Source organism: Meleagris gallopavo, chromosome 5 (genome assembly GCF_905368555.1).
Source record: "Meleagris gallopavo chromosome 5, MGAL_WU_HG_1.1, whole genome shotgun sequence".
NCBI classification, from domain to species: Eukaryota; Metazoa; Chordata; class Aves; order Galliformes; family Phasianidae; genus Meleagris; species Meleagris gallopavo.
This window is the reverse complement of record NC_139408.1, coordinates 30256566-30277004: the sequence shown is the minus strand read 5'-3', so window position 1 is coordinate 30277004 and position 20439 is coordinate 30256566. Positions and strand designations below refer to the sequence as shown.

The window sequence follows — 20439 nt, the reverse complement described above, 5'->3', positions numbered from 1 at the left end:
TATTAGCAAGGATACACATAGTGAATAATCCGAAAACATTATAGGATACTTGTATATATACTTTCTATTATGGACAATAATACTGACATCTTAAACTTTCATAGCTATAGTAGGTATGTGTTCTACATACGTGTTATATTTCTTTGGCTTAAGAAAGATACTGAGTGGCATTGATCCTTAAGGAAATATCATAAATGGTAAAACTGTTATTTGTTTCTTGCTTGTTCTCTCTCTGCTTTAACGTTTTCCTCTGCTCATTTGGTAAGAACTAATAACACTTAAAGTCAGAGGTGACGGCAGATACCTACATTAATCCTCTTACTAAATGAAAAATGGGATAAATCATAAGAACAGTAAGAAAATAATAAGTAGAGCTGTCTCTAAGATTTCACAGCACTTACAGTTATTGTTTGAATTCTGAACTACAGCCAGATTTGGCTGGATGTTGAAATTTAAGCAACTACACTGTATGATAATTATTCAACATTTGACTACATAATTATCAACCTCATAGCAGTTCCAGTACAATTATGGTTTGATTAGGTTATATTTTGTTCTCACTAGCTCTCTCCTTCCAAAAATGATTTTTTTCTAATGCTGAACAAATTCATATCTAGTACTTCTTAAAATTTCAAGAAAATTTTGTTGCAAGGATTTATTAGACTGGTTAGATGTAAGCAGATTATTAGCAGCTGATACGGTAAAAAAAAAAAGTCCAGGTATTAGATAATACAACAGCCTGATATTGCAATGACTAATTAAAAAGCCTCGAGAGTAAAGCAGAATCAGAATGAACAGTTTAGGCTGCTTGTATTCTACAGCTCTATGTTAAAATGTTTTGCAGGTATGCTCATACTTGCAGTCAGTACTTTGCGATTACCAGTCTCTGCACTTTCTTTGCTGCAAGATGCATGTGTTTCATGGAAGTCTTTGCTACATGCTACATATATTTTTGAGGATCAGCTATTCCTTTCTGACTTTCAAATGACTGAGTAGTTATTCTAATGACTGATAACATCGCAGGCCATTTGAAATCTCCCTCCTGGTATCTGCTGCCAAGTTAGAATTAGGAAAGGATTCTGTGGCTTCACATATCATGAATATACTGTACGAAGAGTTAATGATAGAACTTCTTACTCATGCATATTGTTTTCCAATCTGAGGTTAAAGAAGTTTCAATTTACACCAAAATGTATGCATGTAATAGTTGGAATCCCATGACAAATTTGAAACTGACTGTAATTATACCTGTTTTACTCATTAATAATTGTATGTCTGAAAATGCTAGGAGTTACGTGAGCTTTGAATGTTAGTATTACCTACAGGCTGCAGTTTATGCAGAAAAGCACTTATCTGCTGCATGAGAATATTGCATTGCTGTTTCTTACTGTCACCGGAAGTTAGCTTTCTAGGAGATTTCCAGGCTTCCTTCATTCCCCTTGAGCCTGATGGCTGATTTGAGCCAAAGGACACTACTTGTTTCTGCACGCAATTACACCAGCATTTCTAGTAGAAATTGATTATGTGGAAGAAGTTCAGGTAGTTTATTCCACTTCCCCAAAGGCCCCCTCCCTCAATCTATTGTGCAGCTACCTAAGATGTTCTATACTCACACCCTCTCTGAACTGACTGCAGCAAAAAGGAAGGTAGTCAGACAATAAGTAATCAGTCAGTAAATATCACTGTCCAATTTCAGTTTAGTAAAACAAAAAAGAGTATGGACAAAGACACAGGCACATATGAGTTCATGCACTTCACTGTTAGCAAAGAAATTAAATAAAATTTTAGCTCGCGGCACTACCAATCTCAGTAATAGTTGGTGATTGTGGTTTGGGTATAGAACAAACCAAGGAATATTTTCAATACAGAGCATGCATCAGTGTCCTCTGCATAACCTGATAGCTTAGTCACAGTGAAACAAGCTGAGCTGTACTCGTTCTACTTGACCTTGGGGCCAAAGAAACAAGCCTTACCTACTTCATTTAGTTGTACTGATGTACAAGTAAGCTTTCCCATCTGGCTCTGTAGCAACTTTGATCTTGCCAGCTCTCCGCCACAGTCATTTTGTCAGTTTGTCAAAGTGCTTGCACCTCGGGGTTAAACCTGTAATGGTACCTCTCTCCATCTTTACTACCTCCTTCCTGCCTCTATATAAAATAAAACACTTACTGATATTCTTCTGAAGGACTTAAATTCAAGATAGGTAAGATGGTCTGACAGCTCTTCTGGCTCAAGGTGATCAAAAAGGAGTGAAACTTTCCGCTTCTTACTGCTGTTAGCCTTTACACGCTGTGTCAGCTTTCTAGACCAATCCCTGGAATTTCTTTTAGAGAAATTTTAAGAGAGAATTATCCGAAGTTACCATCTGAAGATGAAACTTCTTAATTGAAAACTTGCATTATTTTCATGCTTTACTTCATTAAAAAGTTAATATTTGAATTTCTAAACAGCAAGCATCTTTCATAAATTACAAACTACATGACAAAACATTATTTGCTTTAAGTATTTATGTTTCACCTAAATACAGTACAACATTACTAAGCAATACAAGATCATATACTGCACTCTCAGAATTGCTTTCCCTGACTTTGACCTACTGAACATAAAACATTCCCTTTAATAGTCCTTAACATATCTCACTGACACTCCTACCTCCTCTATTACTCAATCAAAATGCACTCTTCTCTCACTGACTTAGTCAATAAGGCTCCCTGGATATAATAAAGCTTAACTAGCATAGGAGAAAAAAAAAAAAGCACAAAGTCTAGCAAACAGTCTGGTTCAACTTAGCCCATTCCTGAAAGGCATTCTGTTCTTCTACGTATAATAATGTATGAATGCTTTGCTAAGAATTAATAACATAAAACTTATTGTAGACTAGAATTAACCCACTATGGTATCGTTATACTAGAAAGAGTTACATTTGAATAAAGAAATTCAGAGCAAAACTTTGTTTTCCAACTATATTGGGACTTTGGCACTCACATTTGAGTTGTGTCAATTAGACGACAGTGTAACTCCTCACCATTAGCTTTAACCAGTTCTTGAAATGCCTCCATGGTTGTTGATAGTTTAGAGTCCATTTTGAACATAATCCAAAACTCTGTAATCCAATACCTATTATAAATGGAAAAAAAAATTGTTTACCATGAGTAAGGCTGAAATTTAGATAACTGCTCATGTTCATGATTTTATTTCTTTTTGACCAACTTTGGGAGATGATTGTTTTTTAAATGCTATTGTTAGGGTACTTTTAATCTCTTACAAGATTAAAAAGAAATTAGTTCTATACAGAATTAAACGATAGAACTTGCAATAATTCAAAACTGAAGTATCTAGACTCATGTTATATTTACATAACATGTATGCGGATTATTTTCTTTACAACCTTGTAAACAATTTTACTTATTCCTTTAAAACCTGAAATTATTCTGCCAAAAAATGCGCTATGCTAGTCAGAATTTTAACTATTAACCAAAAATAAGTTACTATTTAAGTATATTTGTTTACTAGTGATTCATTCTCACATGCATCAAATACTTTCTAAGGACTATAATTTTCTGTGTTAGGCATTCAAATTATTTGTCATACATTTTTATTTCAGTTTCCACATGTGACTTGTCACCCACTGTGATAGGTTGCCCCTAGCCTAAATACTAAATACTGACCAAGCTGCTCACTCACTCCTTCCCCCTGCAGTGGGACCAGGGAGGAAAAAAATTGTGAGCCACAATAAAGATTTAATAACTGAATGAAAGAGAGAGAAAAAGAACAAAACCCAAAAACAAAGAAAAAAACCCACCACCAAATAAGAAATGCAAAGATAGTCACTCATTATTTCCCTACAAGCAGACCAAAGCCCAGCTATAAGTCAAGCTACAGCCACTTCAGGATGGCTAACTCCCATTTTTATTCCTGAGTGTATTTCTATACTTCTCTAAACTAAGATTTCAAACTTTACTGTGCTTAATAAAAGTGGTCTGTGATCATTGCAAATGACTAAGAACGGTTACTAGGGAAAACTATCTACAGATAAAACAGTTTTTTTTTATATAACAATAGCTGCAATATCCCACTCTATTTTCTTTAATAGACCTATATAATATTAGACATAATGCTCGATTCATGAGCACTGTCAATTCTTACTGTATTTTAAAGGTTCACATAGAACTTTTCAGTCTAAAAGTAAGACCCAATAACTGTATGACCCAATAACTCATGCACTGATATCAATAGATCTGTGTGAGTCGTCTTGTCAAGTTGCTAATGTGAATCTTGAAAAGCTAAAGGAATGCAACTTTCTCTCTTTGGTGTGATCTTTAATATATGTAAAAAACATCCTTTTGTATGACACAGGGACAACTGCTGACTAATGACTACCAAGCAAGAATATTCTTACCTTACAAAATAGCATATCTTTACACACAGCACAGATGATTTCTTCTCTAAAGCACTAAGATAAGTAGAAAATGTTAAGGAAAACCAAATGTATATGAGTCCAAGAAGACACCTAGAGTAGCATCAACTCAGGAGAAAAAGTTTGATTTAAATACTCCATAATTTTGAGTGCCTGAGAAATAATACTTGTTGAGAACTGTCTTCAGATGATAACATTAGAATATTATTAAAACTATGCTTTTGTGTTTTGCTCTACTTGTACTGAGGATAGGAAAAACAGATACATGTAACAGTCCCAGGTTTGCAGTATCTAACACTTGTTAGATACTTCTGCAGCCAATAGAAGATGATTTATCCTACTTAAAATCTGAACTGGAATTTCATCTCTGTCTATGTGGATTGTAGGCTAAACCAGGCAAAGAAAAATCACATGCCCTAAAATAAACAAAAGCCACACTGTACAGACAAAAAACAAATAAAAAGTCTATTGTTTCATGCTTGTAGAAGAAAAGTAATGAATTCCTAGCTTAAATATCCTCTACTTAACTATATTAGAGCAGTCAAGCATATCTAATTTTTACCTTATGAGCAGGTGAATATTGCAAAGGATATAGATCACTGAGTTTCTGGAGCATATCTGCAGAAGAGATGATAAACTGATGCATGGTCAGAATCATCTTTAGCAGCTGGTTATTCTGATAAGAATTTCCTTCTAGATCTGGGGGAGAAAAAAGTATTCACATTGAAACTGTCATATAACTTCTCAAACATGGAAGAGGCCTCTTCGGAATCCTAGTTCTCAGCAGACCAGTTTATAATGCTATTTGAAAGATGGTAGTTAGCTACTGACATAGTAGGTCTGTCTTTTTTTTTTTTCTGATGAGAGGTAACAAACAAAAAACAGCTTTTTCTCAAAAAAAATCAAAATATTCAGATAGCTCATCAGATGAATATAACACTTGTAAGAAATTAATGAATTGAGTTACACAAAAATTAGGCTACTGATCCATGTCAGTCAGTGGCATGACTGAATCCATCAGAATGGAGATATTCTTAAGTGATTATGCAGGTTTTTTGTGTAGCTAACATATATCTAACATATATAATCCTAAAGTAAACATGCATCTAGAAATGCATGGAATGAGGTACAATGTATGCAGAATTTCAGGGGTAACGAAAGCATACTCTCAGCAATGGACCTAAACTGTACATTACAAGGATTTAACTTGAAGGAGGTTCTTAGACTAGATCTATCTTGCAGGCTTTGTTCGTGCTTTTTTCCCATATTAGGAAAAGATCAAGGACATTAAATGTATCAATGTTTTATGAAGTTTCCATTTCTCTTGCACACATTTTAACATTGGGTCTGTTAATATTAACAAAGGCACTGGCTGCCCTGAGACAAAATAGGTAACTTGAAACAGAATACTATGTCCTTTCAAGACTTACCTTTTTGCATCATTTTAAAATATTCTGTCCTCTACTAAGACAAATGTAGTTACCACCTGAAACAAGAACAGCATGCAGAAGCAATGTGCGATAACAAAAAGGTGTAGGTGAAAACAACAGATCTGCAGCGTATAAAGTAGTATCTACTACAAGGGGGGAAAAAAAAACTTTTTTCAGAGACTGCACAATGCAGTAAAAAGAAATATTAAACTCATCCCATTCATAAAACAATATAATTCATGTTAGGCACTGAGAAACAATTTCCACATCTTTAAACAGGTAGGTAACACACATGAAGAGAACCCCAAAGCCAAGGCCTTTCCTGCCAGTGTAGTTCTACCACATTAGATCTGTGGTAGAACTAATAAAGCCCAGCTTCCTCTTGATTTATTTCCTACTATTCGCTCCACAATAGTTCTTATTCTCCTCTGAAACTGCTATCGGTGCTATAACCTCTCACTCATGCTTATAGCGGGTAACAAAATATACTGTGCCTGAGTCCAGGCTGATTGGCCAGAAAGTGAAAGCCATCAACCAAAAGCTAGGTTCACACTGCTACCCCTGCACCAATCTGGATGTCTCCCTTCTATCTATTCAGTCCTCTAGAGATCCCAATCTTTTCATCATCAAACAGACTAATTTAATTATTTCATGCAGAGTGCATGTAGTTCAGTAGGAAGGTGATTCAGAATGACCTAAGCCTGTAGTTCTTTTGCAGCTTTGCAGGAAAATCAATATGATGGACAGACAGACCGTCAGGAAAGGCAAGCAGAAAATTTCTGATCAGTAAATTATGGCATCAATCCACTCATAATTCTTATACCAAGAACAGAAACTTTATATATCAGGTCATCTTAGACAATGAATGTCAGAGACCACTTTCTATAATTACAGCTACATCATAAGAGGCAATTCTGCTTATAGCCTCAGTCTAATATACTGACAGAGAAAGCAGTATAGAGTTAGGAGAATAAGTTGCACTACTTGACTCCCATTTGGAGCTAGCAAAAAAACTTCCTGTGAACAGTTACTGTCAAGGTAGAATTTAAAGCAGAGCATTCAAAACATAACATCTAAACCATCCTGTACAGAAAGAAAGATCATAAAATTCCAGGAGACTAATCTCTGTAGTGTTATTCTCTACTTTCAGTAGAGTGACAGGTTTACTCTAAAAGTATATGCAGCTCTTGTGTGCTCTTTAGCAATCCTTCCAGATTTGTTTTCACATCTTAGCTGAGTTTCACAGTCATGATAGTGCATTCAGTACTCGAGACATACAGAGCACTCAGCTTAGCATATGGTTCAACTAAGCTGATATGAAAGCATACAAATTCTCTGTTTCCAACTGCAGGCACGTCCTTAAAAGTCTAGGCCCTTTTGGTAGTAACATGCAAGAGCTACACTATAGACTATTTTCCTTTCAAGGAGTAAGTAAATACTTGGCATCAATAATCATTTTTAACTGTATAAATCCAGTTTCCCACGAAGTCACAGATAGGAACTAGTCCTATGCTTTAAATACAATAAATATATTCCTTATTAACTATCCACTGTTCTTTGTAGAGATGAGAGAAGCAGGCTGCTGCTTATACTGGAAAACAGTTGGGTTAGGGCTCTTGAGCAGTGACATAAGAAAATGCAGTCAGATGAAGACAGACTGCAAAAGAATACTGACCAGCAATCTTTTCTTTTCTTTTTTTTTTTAAAAAAAAAGCATTGGTAATACAGAAGTTCAAGTAATAGATCAATATAAAATAAAAATTGACATTCGTGAATAGGCATCCAGCTCATTCAAACAAATTTCTTCAGCTGTCTTTTGATTTTTTTTATTGTAAGTTCCTAGTTTTAAAGCAGAAACCAAAGTTTACACTAGTGTTCTCACATATCATTTATTACTTACAGAATATTTCTGTTCTTAATGGAATGTAAATAGCTTAGGCATTAAAACAGCTGCTGTGTAAGTTTTGATGGAGAAATGAGGAATTTGCAAATAAAGGCTGGGAATCATAATGTTTATTAAATTCTTTAGTATTTGGCTTATTATTCCAAGTGTCTTTAAGAAGACTATTCTTTTAAATATAGCACGCAGAAGTCCGTATCAATTTTTACAAAATAGAATGGCTTGGGTTGGAAGAGACTCCAAGGTCCAACCTGCCTACTACAGGCGGGTCTACTAACTTCCAGATTTGGTACTAGCCAAGGCTATACAGGGCTCCATCCAACCTGGTCTTGAATACCTCTAGAGATGGAGCATCCACAGCCTCTCTGGGCAGCCTATTCCAGCACCCCACCAGTCTCTCTATGAAGAAGTTCCCCTGACATCCAATCTAAACCTTCTCTTCTTGAGCTTAAAACTATTTCCCCCTTGTTCTATTGCTATTTATCCAAGTAAAAAGTTTATTCCTCTCCTGTTTATAATCCCCTTTTAAGTACCAGAAGGCTGCAACAAGGTCTCCTAGCAGCCTTCTCTTCTCCAGGCTGAACAAGCTCCGTTCCCTCAGCCTGTCTTCATACAGGAGGTGCTCCAGCCCTCTGATCATCTTCGTAGCCCTCCCCAACAGATTCACATCTTCCCTCTATTGGTGGCCCCAGACCAGGATGCAATGCTCCAGTTAGGACCTCATGAGGGCAGAATAGAGAGGGGCAGTCACCTCCCTGTCCTGCTAGCCACCCCTCTTCTGATGGGGCTCTTCATCCAACAGATTTTATTTTTTTTAACCAGAAAAGCAGTTCTGTATATCCTTAACTTGAAAGCCAAAATAGTTATTTGCATGTATATAGTTGTGTACAGTTATTGTTAAATCATCTGCTTTTCAGAAGTGTTCAATACGGATCACCTCCAGCTGACAAAGAAATTACCTGTCTATCTCAACAGTTTCTATCTGTACATATTCTAGGCTTCTACCATAAGTGGCATCATGCTTCCAACTGAACTTGGATCTTTTTAATGATGTTTTAAATATTTTTTCTGCACTGTAAAGGTATGGAGAAAAACAGTATGTTCTACCTATTATTATTGGTTAGGTCAATACGTTTATTTTCTCACCCAACAGAAGTGAATTTATGCTTTAAAACATCCAGATCCAGCTACCTCACATCAGAGGTGGATGCTGTTAAAGTAAAGGGTAATTATCTTGCACACAATGAAACAGTACTAAACTTTATGCTATCCATTCCTACCCCGTGCCAGTGACTAAAAGGCTTAATCTGCACTAAGAACAGCTTTGTACTGGTGATGTACTAAAAAACAAAATATGCGCTGCAGACAAAAGTCTTATCAGTTCCCAGTACAGCTCAGCACAAAGTAGCAAACCTGCATGGGTTTGTAGCAGCAGATAATTTTACAAATATGATCATTATCAAATATTTAATGTAACCTTCCTGCCAAATCTATAAAAGAAATGCTTTTTAGGTGAGTACCCTATTAATGAATAACGTTAGTAAAGAGAAAAACATCAGGTCTGATTCTTCTATTTGTATTGCATAAATTCCTAATTCAATAAAAGCTAAAAATTGACCTTCATTCTTCTCAGAAGAGACTCCAGCTCAGTTTCAGAACTGTCACTGACCAGCAGGCAGCTTCTTTTCAGAGAGCTGACCTGTTAAACATAACTGTGTGTAAGGAAGTTACAAAAGCTATGGTAAACTATCTTTGTGAAAACAGGGAAGGTAATTATGGGGGTTTTCCTGACTCACTTGGGAGAATCTCTCTGAATGCCTCTACAGCATCCTCTTGAACCTCCACAAGGTTTTTTTTTTTTTTTTTTTTTTTTTTATTTTTTTTTTTTTAAGTCTGAGACTCATTTTGATTTCCGTTTGTATATGTGTTTCTAACCACATACTCTGCTGAGCAAAAACCAGAGTGACTACTAAACAAAGTAGCATGGGTGTGTTTCAGTTAGTCGATTTATCTTAATAGAGTGTTGCAAAAAACTGCATAAGCCTTAGATTTGTTTCACTGCAGAAAAATATAAACAGTCTGCAAGGTACATTTTTTTTCTCCTGTAAATGCCCTTAAGATGTTTTAATAAAAGTTCTCTGAAGCAAACAAGGAAGTAGGAACTGAATATGCTTTTCCGGTCTATAACTACACGTATGAGAATACAAAGAAATACAGGACTGAATATTTTATTTATACAGTAACACAAGGTCACTTGAATTTACAGTTACTGGAGTTCCATTTTATATGTGAGAATCAGAAGACACAAAAGTAAGACCATCCTAACCTAGGCCTATCAGCCATTCTTGTGCATGATCCAACTGGTGGCTTCCTCCAATCTGTGATTTAGATATTCTAGAAACAAGTGATAGATCATTTATAATTAGAAGAATATAAGTATTCAAAACCTAATAAGAAAGGCATTAAGAGCAAACTACCTATTTTTCACTACAACCTCAAGCTTATGGTAAATGTACTCACTAGACAACATTCTATAGGCAGTACCACGATCCTGAGACCTTCCTACATATGAATGCAATCATAAGGCAACAGGAAGGCCAGGAAGATCTAGAGCTGAATTTTGCAAGAAAGAAATTTGTTTTTCCTAGGTCTAAGAGGCATTTATTTTATAAGCATTTCTTTACCATCAGGTTCCAACTCTGTCATCTGGTTTTACCATTTAAAATGCGTAAGAAGTGAATCATAGAATGCTGATATAAAATGATCAGTTACTAAACTACTAAGAATATGAATAATTTCTTGTAAGCTACCTGAAGTCTTCCAGTCACTATCAAACTAGCACCAAGAACAATGCAATGATAAATCATCAGGCAATTGCCAAGCAGTCTTATTTAAGTGAAAAGCTGAAAGTCATTGGTTGCTATACTGATGTTACTCTGTGGTATTCTATATTAGTATTCAATGTAGTATTCTGTAGAGTGGTAGTGTTTGTTCTGTTTTTCTTGTTGTTCTGCTTTGTTTATTTGTTGGGTTTTTTTTTTCCACATGATGTCTTTCAGAAATAGTATAAGTTAATTACAATGACCTTACAAAGATAGGCAAAATAATTATTTTAAGATGCTGCAGAAAGCAGCTGGAATCTTCAAGCTCTCCTATTAAAATTTAATTATACAAATGATGGTTGTCCCCAACACACAGCAATGTGCTTGTAACCACTAAGTTACTCATATAAAAAAAAAATTGATAGTACAAGAGAGAACTCCAAAATTAAAATGAGAACTCTGCTTTTTTTTTATGATTTCTGTACCACTAACAGAACTCTAAACAAGTAAAACAGATTCTGGAAGAAACACTATAAACTTGATGCTCCTCTAAGTCTACTTCACACTTCAAGACACCTACAGAATGAGAAGGAAAAAAAAAGTTCTTCCAAGTACTTATTAACAATGCAGATTTAACCAAGGTACAAGCAAATCTAATATGTATCCAAGACTACTCCATGTGAGAGTAGAGAACATCAGGGAGTAAAAGCCTCAAAAGAAAGACATTACTCTCCAGAAACAGCTTTTGGAGAGCTACCTCTTGCAGCAAAGCTCTGAGTGGGTAATTCTTTGAAACGAAAACAAGAGGATAAATGTTCTTGTCAAGGGGAAATGGGATGATTTTGAGAAATTAAAATGTTCTTCAAGAGAAACCAAATGAAATGTGGGTGGAAAGTGTTCCATTAGCCTTGGAAATTCAAATCAAGCACAAAAAGTAAAATGTTAACACCTCCTCCATGCGCTAATTTTCATTGTTCTATAGTATAGTTAAAGTATTGATTTTGGCAAATGAGAACTTTTTAACTGGTCTTTTTCTACAAAGCCTACCAATTGTAATTTAAGTGTTTTTTTCAAAGCTATGAATCATGTTACTGGAGGAGCCATGCGTAGTTTTTGAGCTACAGGCAACTCTTGAATAATTCAAGTGTAGCGCATGGCAACATAACTGTGCCCATATAAGTGCTGGTGAATAAACAAATAAGACTTCTAGAATGGAATCAGAAAATTGAGCCCAGTATTTCTAGATAACCACTGAACTCAACTGCATGCTCAGCACTTACTCATCCTACAACTGCATGATTGATCCTGGGGCAGCCAATCATCAGATCTGAGGAAGCACGAAGTCAGCCCACATCCAAAGGTTCAAACTACAACAAACCAGCAGACACCAAGCATCTTTCCTCTCAGAGACCTCAAGATGTTACAGATAGATTAGGCCCCAGTTTCTGGCCTTAATTTTCATTGCTGACTCATACTCCTACCCTAAATCCTGCTATGATATTCCTGACTTTCTGTTTCAAATTTCTCTTCCTTACATACGTCAGCTTCCCAGTCTCTGGTCTAACTTCTAGATATATTTCTGGAATTAATGTTTATAGACTATGTGACAAGCTATCTTTTAACTCGTTAGATGGGGACATGCCTTTGTCACATCCTGAGACTGGAACAGCCCTTATTGACCATAGACCAAGGACACAAAGTTTACCAAAAAATAAACAAACAAACAAAAAAAAACAAACACAGAACAAACAAAGAAAAAAGACAACAATGCAGCTTCACTACAAACTTAAATATACCTAAACACCATTCATCACCATCAGATATCTACATACTGAAACTTAACATAGAAGAGAAGCTCTTGACATCTCACATTATGGTCTCTGCCAGAGGAGGTCCGTATTTTGAAGGTTTACATGGCATACCACTAAATGATCACCATATGGCTGGGACTATGCACTGGATTCTTAATATGATCTCTATATGTATTCAAGCATGACAGCTTCAGTGTTTAGGGATTCGTGAAAGTCAGACTCAGTGCAAGCATAAACTGAGCAGCTGTAATGGGTGCTCTCCCATCTTCGCTTTCTCCCAGCTCTTGCACTTCCACATTCTGACTTCAGCACTTCCACATTCTGACCTCAGCAATGGGAGTGAAAAAAAAAAAACAAGAAAGTAATGTTTAGAAAACTATCTTGACTTTTCTTCTTAAACATAAATTATGTAATAGAAAGATCTATTGTACTGTGTAATATTTCAAGTGGAGTCCCTTCTTTCCCAGACTTATAAAAATGCAATGCAAAAAAGTACCTAAAAAAATGCAGTAAAATACTGATAGATTTCACACTGAAGCATATACAAACCAAACTAAGTAACAGAAAGTAAAATGCGTGGGGAAGCCTAAAGAACAAGAAACTATTGCTTGCTTCTATTTCATACATACACTGAGAAGAAAACAAACTCATTAATATTCTCAGTAGAATGAATTCTTTTCTTATTGTATCTAAGCTTTTGTGCACTGATAAATAAAAGTAATATTGCTTTTCTGAGGTTACAGTTAGAGGTTTGAAGATATAATTTTCTGTCATACCCCTGTGGTAAGCATTATTAAATGGGAGACTTTATAAAGCAAGTAGTCTAAGTTCTATGCATTTTCTTTTGTTATTTCATGACTTTGGACAACTATGTTGTAAAGTCTGAAATCAAACTAGTTAATTAGAACCTTAAAGTACACACAATGAAATCTTAAAAAGTTTCATTTCTTTGGGAAAAAATTCTACAGGCATCAGGTTAAAAAAAGAACTCATTTTCATTTTAGTACAATCACAATTAACTTCAACAGTTAGCTAAATAGCACTTAGCATTCTACAGAACAGCAGCTACTCTTCTGTTCCCACAATGTCATTAATTGTTCATCAACATAGTTTCCATTGCCAAGCAACACTAGATTTTCCTAACTGCATTTTACCAAATCACACACAATGATCAACACCATTTTAGTACAGAATAACAAACTGTACAAATTTTAACAACTCTTCGGGGAACTAGAGACTTCAACATTCAATTTAGACTGTGGGAGCACGTTTGTGCCCCCTGCAAATTTATGGAGCATGAGACAAAAAGAAATGATTGACCAGGAAAAAGTTACAGAAAAAACGTAAATGACAGAAGCTCTCTTCTGTGGGTGTGTGTATATGTCTTAAAAGACATATGCCTTAAAAAATACAACTGCATTCTAACTAGAATTCTTTGTTGTAGCTTGGTGTTTGTTTGATAAATTTTGAACAAAGATAACGACAAATTTGGTACTTGAGCTATGATTGTTTTATTAGTTACTCAATGTTGCATCTAGACTGGAAGAACGTACTCATGTTGGGAGCAAAGTAAGTTTTTCTTGGAAGGCAATCTAAGAAGAATTTTTTTTTGCATGATACTGATGCAAAAATGAATAGTGGAAATATTAGGAGATCACAGAACTGTAAGACTCCACTAATGCAGTTACTTTTATATTCTGGAAAACGTTAACTATAATCAACTAGTGCTTGTACAACCAACTCCTTTGCCAGATTTCTCAGTTCTATCATAGTAATTATGTGACATCTTTCATACAGATCAGTTTACCGAATTTCTAAGGTTTGTTTACAAACATTCCTTTATCCCACACTGAGGAAACAAGCTAATTTAGCACTGATTAGACATTACAGAAAAATTTACATCACAATCTAAAGATTATTATGACCATTAGAGGCTGCAAATTGCACTCAGTTCACATAAATTCTATTAGGAATGTTGCTAGACTAGAAAGTTAGTATTTTAATGTATTTCAAAAATAGTAGCCATGGGTTTAAAACCTTTTTTTTAAAATATACTTTCCTTCCTACTGAACATCCAGTATAAACTAACTCCACTGCAGTTTTTCATATCTGAGCTTCCACCTAGAATTACATTAAATAAAATGTATTAATATACATGTACTTCAGGGGAAAAAAAAATCTATTACTTTCCTAAAACCCTGTACCTACCTCTGTTAAGAAATCAGAGACTCTGCATGGTAACACACAGTTAAGAAGATGTTTTGCGATTTCTTTTTTCCACTGTGCATACTCATCTTGCCTAGCAGTAACTGAAGTGCCTGAATTGTGTGACAGCACAGCTCTTCCATGTGCTACAGCAAGAGTGCTTGCAATACTTAAATGTAATAGACAATTACATAACATCTTCCACTTGAAGGCTAAAGACAGAAATACCTCCTTAGTATTAAAGTTGTGATATTTTAGTGATTTCTTAGTTCATTCATGATCCTCAGTTTTTTCAGTAAAACACAAGTGTTTGTATAAATTAGTACTGTCAAGTGTGCTCTTCGAGTTGTTTTTTAGGTAGTTTTGAGTGAATTTTCAGCGCTTCACTGATAAAACAAGGAAATAGCAAAATGACACCATGCTGAAGACATATTTTGTACAAGTTGCAAAAAAAAATTTAAACATTTGTAAAAAATGTTTTGTGTGCAAGGGAAAGACCCCTTAAACCCTATATGGCCTATAAGCTCTATTGCGTGTTACAACAGTTCACTGAATCTTTGAAAAGCGTATCTTAAAAAATAATAAGTACATGTCAATGTTACTCAATATAAGTCTGAAGATGTATGTAACAGAATCATAGACTGGCTTGGGGCAGGCTTGTCACTACCCTCTAGCCTCCACCTGAATATAGAACCACTGACCACAGCTCTCTGGCTATAGCCATCCAGGCAATTCCTTATCTGCTTAATAGTTCATCATTCAAATCACTTTCTCTCCAATTAGAGATGATGTCAGACTGTGTTAAAGGTGTAGAAGTCCAGGTAGATTATATCAGTTGTTCTTCCCTTGTCTTCCCTTTATGTGCTAAGACAGAAGCTTACAGACAAGGAAAACAAAGATCTCTTACCATATACCTCTTATACAGAGTGAGCATACAAATAAAAAATTGCTAGAACAGAAATTTACTTACTAACAAACAGTCAAAAACATCAGTATCACAGTAGCCTGAGAATAGCCAATGGTAAAAAGTATGAAGAACTACTGCTGTTTCATTTCCATACTTAGCAGATTCACAGTTAACAAATCAAGACAGAAATATCTAGTAAAGTGAAAACTAACTTCTGAAATATTATACTCTCCAATTTGTATCACTTTCTGGACTAAATATACATCGGCATGCATTTACATAGTCTTGCAAAGATTATTAATAAGAACTAACAAAGAATAAAGCTGTGCTACTGAGCACGTGCTTCCTGTATTCTACTGAGCTGCCAGCACTAAATATTGCCACGGAACAGAAAGCTAGACCCTAGTCTATCAGTTTTGAAAACAAAGCTGATAGCATAAGTATCTTTACAAACAAGAAATAATGTAGAAAATTAAGCCATACTGATTTTCAGAGAACAGTCTGCCAGTCAAAAGTACATTATTTTCCAGTCGCTTTATACTGCATAAAGAGAAAACATGGATGTAAGAGGTTACTGTTCCAATCAGGAATCACAGTCACTAGTGAAGAATTCCTCTAGAAAAAAAAAAAAAATCTTCTTGAATTTGTCATACTCCAAGTCAAAATCTAATAATCACTCTGTTTTCCTGAAGTCACAAGTTCAGCCATCTTGTCACCAATTTACTACATTTAATTCACTCTTTGAAGTTTCTGTTTAGAATCAATCTCTCTGGTGGAAAAGTTCCAATGAATCCAGCCCTTCTACACAGTACAGTTTCTGATCTTTTCAATCACCTTACATTACCCGCTGCTCTTCTTCTCTGTGCATTCCCCTCACATTGATTTCTCTTTTTACTCCACTTCCCTATTACGACTTCTCTTTCTTTCCATGTAACCACTTTTTCATCTTTAAATTTTACTGTTGGGTCCACTTACCCGCAATGTTTCCCTTTCTTTTCTAAGGCAATCTAATGCAATGCATTCATTTGCACTCTGGAGCTCTTTTTGTCAATCTAGATCATAGCTGCAACAGTATCCTTTAGCTACTTGTCATGTTGAAAAGGTCTTTCAAGATGGATAAAATACCTGGAATAATTGCCCTACATAATCACATTCTTCCTCTTCAAACTGTTAAGAGTTGTTTCAAGTCTCTACAATTCTTCTAGACTTATCTCAGCACCTATGCTCCTTTCTAAGTTTTCTGCCTTCAATAGCTCATCACACTGTTTTTTATGAAAAACTCTTGCTCCAACTCATGTCCTGGCTTTTCTATTGCCTTAATTTGTGGCAAATAACTTTCGGGTTCAGCCTGCTCATCCTGATGCAACATTTCATGAGACCTGAAGAACTTATACTTTTAGTATCTCCTATTTTTGTTTAAAAAAAATTGTGTTATTGAATAATAACCGGTGTAACACTTTTCACTCAGATATACATAGATCACTCCAAAAGCAATCCCTCATAAATATGGAAATGGAAACTACAACAGGTACAAAAAGCACAATAACGATATTCGATAGAGCAAGTTCTCACACCTAAAACAGTAGTTTTCAATATAGCCACCACCACTGACTATTCATACTCACCAGCCATTAACAAGAACCTGCATGCTTCATTCGTAATAATCTGCATGATCATCCAGGACATGGCTTGCCTTTCACGTTGCTGCCTCCACTGCTGAAACAAACCACCCACCATTTCACTGTGCTCTCATGTACTGTCTGGCCTGCATAAATGTTCAGCAAGTGTCAACGAATGTCAGTGAGTGCAATCTTTTTCTGCATCAAGGAATTCAGTGCCACATCTCTGCTTTATACATGCTTCCGTGACAGCCACCGTTCTGTCAGACTGCCTTCTCTGCTGCCATCTGTCACATAGCAACAACGTGTCATGGAATATTGGTAAGAAGGTTCAACCTCTGCTGTTATATCACCAACGTCCAAGTCTGACATCATAAGCCAGCGTAAGAAAACACGTTTTAGTACCACCTTCTATTCAGCACTTTCATAGATCCACAAAGAATATCACGAGTTCCAAGATACAATCTTTGCTCCTCATCTCAGACTGTCAAATTGTGACATCTCTTTAGTACAGGTTTTGGATTACCTCAGTTCTCTTGACAAACACTGTCTTTCTACAGACTATCCTAGAATTGTTTACAACAGTTTCGCAAAGTCTTTCACTCATTAGCTGAGATTCACGCTTTCTACTTATCCATACTGTACATTTGTGGGTTAATTCTTAATGCCTTCTTAGCTAGGCCATCTTATGATATTCCCCATGTAAATGGCAGAAGGCTGCCGATCTCCCCTTATATACCATTGTTGATAGCAGCCTCTCTTACACAGTATTTGCTTTTTCAAGCATTTCTAATTGAGTTCAGGAAAATAAATTTGGCTGTGTACTTTATATAAGAATTGTATTCGTAACTTACACATAACATTAGCAAGTGCACTATAGCATTAGCATAAAACAGTATGTGTTCACATGCATGACACACCGTCTCTATCTACTACATACTGTTTTATTTAACCCTTGACAGTAAATAAATCAAGGGCTTTTTCCAGAAAGGAAACTTGAAGTATAGTAAGGAAATCTGTGCTCAAGTCTTGGGAGATTCTGTGCTTTTAATACTGAAGTAAATCTTGCTCGGAACACAGTAACAGATTTCTGTAATAATATAAATCAGCATATTTGAAAATGACAATACAATTTTAATCTGAATAGAACTATTAGGATACAGGGTGGAAATTATACTTAGACACTATGCATGGGAATAAACTTGCCTAATTATTCAATTTACATCAGCAACTATTTTTTTTGTACCTATTTTTTTTTCTGTTATGAATTGCCCAACAGAGTCTAAATGCCAACAGTGCATATCATGACTCTAGAAGTCCTTACTTAGTCCATGGTTACGAGCACAGGCACGCTGCTACTCACTCTGTTAGACCTATGTATAACTTGTCAAAGTTCAAGAATTTACAGTAAACTTGATAATTGAAGTATGAAATCCTTTAGATAGAATCCTGTCCATACATAGCTGAACTGGACAGGTTTCTTTTTCTGTCAACTTAGCCCTTATAAAACATGGATGTTTAGCTGTATGAAACTACATGCTGATATATATACTCTGAATATTAAAAAATTATTAAAATAAAACTAAAAAATCAACAGTAGTTTCCCATTCAGTCTCCCACAGAATTTGAAACCAACATTCACAATAGTTTTACTAGATATTGTATTCATAGTCCCTTTTTTCCTCCTTAAAAACATGAATATGAATCAATACCATATCAATATTATAACTGTAAAACGGTCTTACATGTGGTTTAGATGCCTTCTCACTTCCAGTAAACCAAAACTTACAGATTAATCAACATTTTTTTAGGAACTGGGGTTTTATAACAGTTCAGTAGACATGTTCTTTACCCAATTCTTTACTGAATGAGAAAAGGACCAAGAAAGAAATGATAATTGCATGTTTTATTAACTTCTCTTAGACATGCATTTCTCTGCACACACTGAATATAAGGCTTTATGGTATATTAACATTAATGCATTTCCAGTGGGTGTGAAAGATTAGTCATTGCTTATATAGTACTTGTTGCAGCACTTGATCAGCGCTCTGTTACTATTTAACTGCACAGATTAATTATTCTAGAGGTGAGTAGGCATTTGAGTGTGTTTAGCATCTATGGACTACTCTGCAAGAAAACTTTGTAAGACTTTCAGAAAGACAGTGTTTCTAAACAATGAAAGTGGGTTTACAAGCAAATGCCTTATTTGCAAAATATTCAGAACACTTTTGAGCGCCTTCGGTACTAACATATTTTAATAATATAAAAACCAAACATATTTAATAGTTAAAAAAATAAAATAAAAAGGAGACTAAGGATACAGGGTTCAGGCAACAATCATCAATGTTCATGTATTACGATTCTTGCGGAAAAGAAGAAATATGTAACTGACAGGCTCAAAAAAGTATATAGATGCAACTTCTATTTAGATTCTTTATTGAGAGGCAACTTTAAATCTATATTGATAATGTAAGTGGTAATCTAGTATTACTTACCTTATAAAAACAGCTCTGCTCATTTCAAAATTTTTGTATTAAACATGTGAGATTTATTGCATATTATACGATTAAAAAGATTACTCTTTTTTTTGTTTGTTTGTTTGTTCCTTCAAGTATTGGTTTGGTAAATATCAACATTAAGCTCTTAGAATATATTACCTACATATTCACAAACCCATAAAATAGATGGCAATGCTTACAGAATACATAATGTTTAGTTAAGCTTTTATACTTGGTTAATGTATCAGCGTAATTCATTGGTAAATGGTCTAAAAGCAACCAATATAGAAACACATTCACACCATTCCAAAAACCTCCAGATACTCACCGAAAGACTGAATGCAGGTTTCAAGAAGATCTTCCAAAGTCGCCCCTTTGGCTAAGTGCCCCAAAGGCACCATAGTGACTTGAGTAAGATTTGAATGGCTGTGACAATGACTGATCTGCTTCAGCTCAAGTGAGGATTCAGGGGAAGTGCTGCATCCATGGGCAGGTTGCCTAGAAGAAAGCACAATAGTGAAGTAAGTACAAGTACAAGGGTATGTGACAAATCTTGAAGGACATGAAAAAGGAGAGATTTAAAGGGCAATGAACTCCCTGTAGCTAGGTTGGTGAAAGACACAGCCCTCCCACTTGTAAGTGTACCTAAGAGTCTGCATGGTAAATGACATTCTTTTCCTGCTAAACACAGATAGTAGAGCACAGTTACAGCACTCCCTGAAAGATCTGTCAGATTGCCACAAATCAAATTTCCAATACTATATAAACTACAAAACAGGAACATTGTTACACAGTAATCTGCCACCACACCTTTGTGTGATCATAAAAAT

General features: G+C 35.4%; 1 protein-coding gene across 3 annotated transcripts in view; it reads right to left on the bottom strand.

Moving 5' to 3' along the window:
- RASGRP1 (RAS guanyl releasing protein 1) overlaps nt 1–20439 on the bottom strand; it is a 39351-nt gene that overhangs the window by 17098 nt on the left and 1814 nt on the right. For 2 of the 3 annotated variants that reach the window (XR_014883585.1, XM_085225062.1), the window contains exons 2-6: nt 19938–20107; nt 5011–5116; nt 4400–4462; nt 2986–3117; nt 2170–2323 (exon numbers count right to left, since the gene is read on the bottom strand). Coding sequence is in view for 2 of the 3 variants with exons in the window: in XM_085225062.1 (XP_085081188.1) it covers nt 2170–2323; nt 2986–3117; nt 4400–4462; nt 5011–5116; nt 19938–20107 (625 nt within the window). In the remaining variant the exon portion in view is untranslated. Of the gene's footprint in view, nt 1–2169; nt 2324–2985; nt 3118–4399; nt 4463–5010; nt 5117–5847; nt 5904–19937; nt 20108–20439 lie in introns of those variants that run through there. The other variant, XM_085225063.1, reaches the window with a different exon arrangement.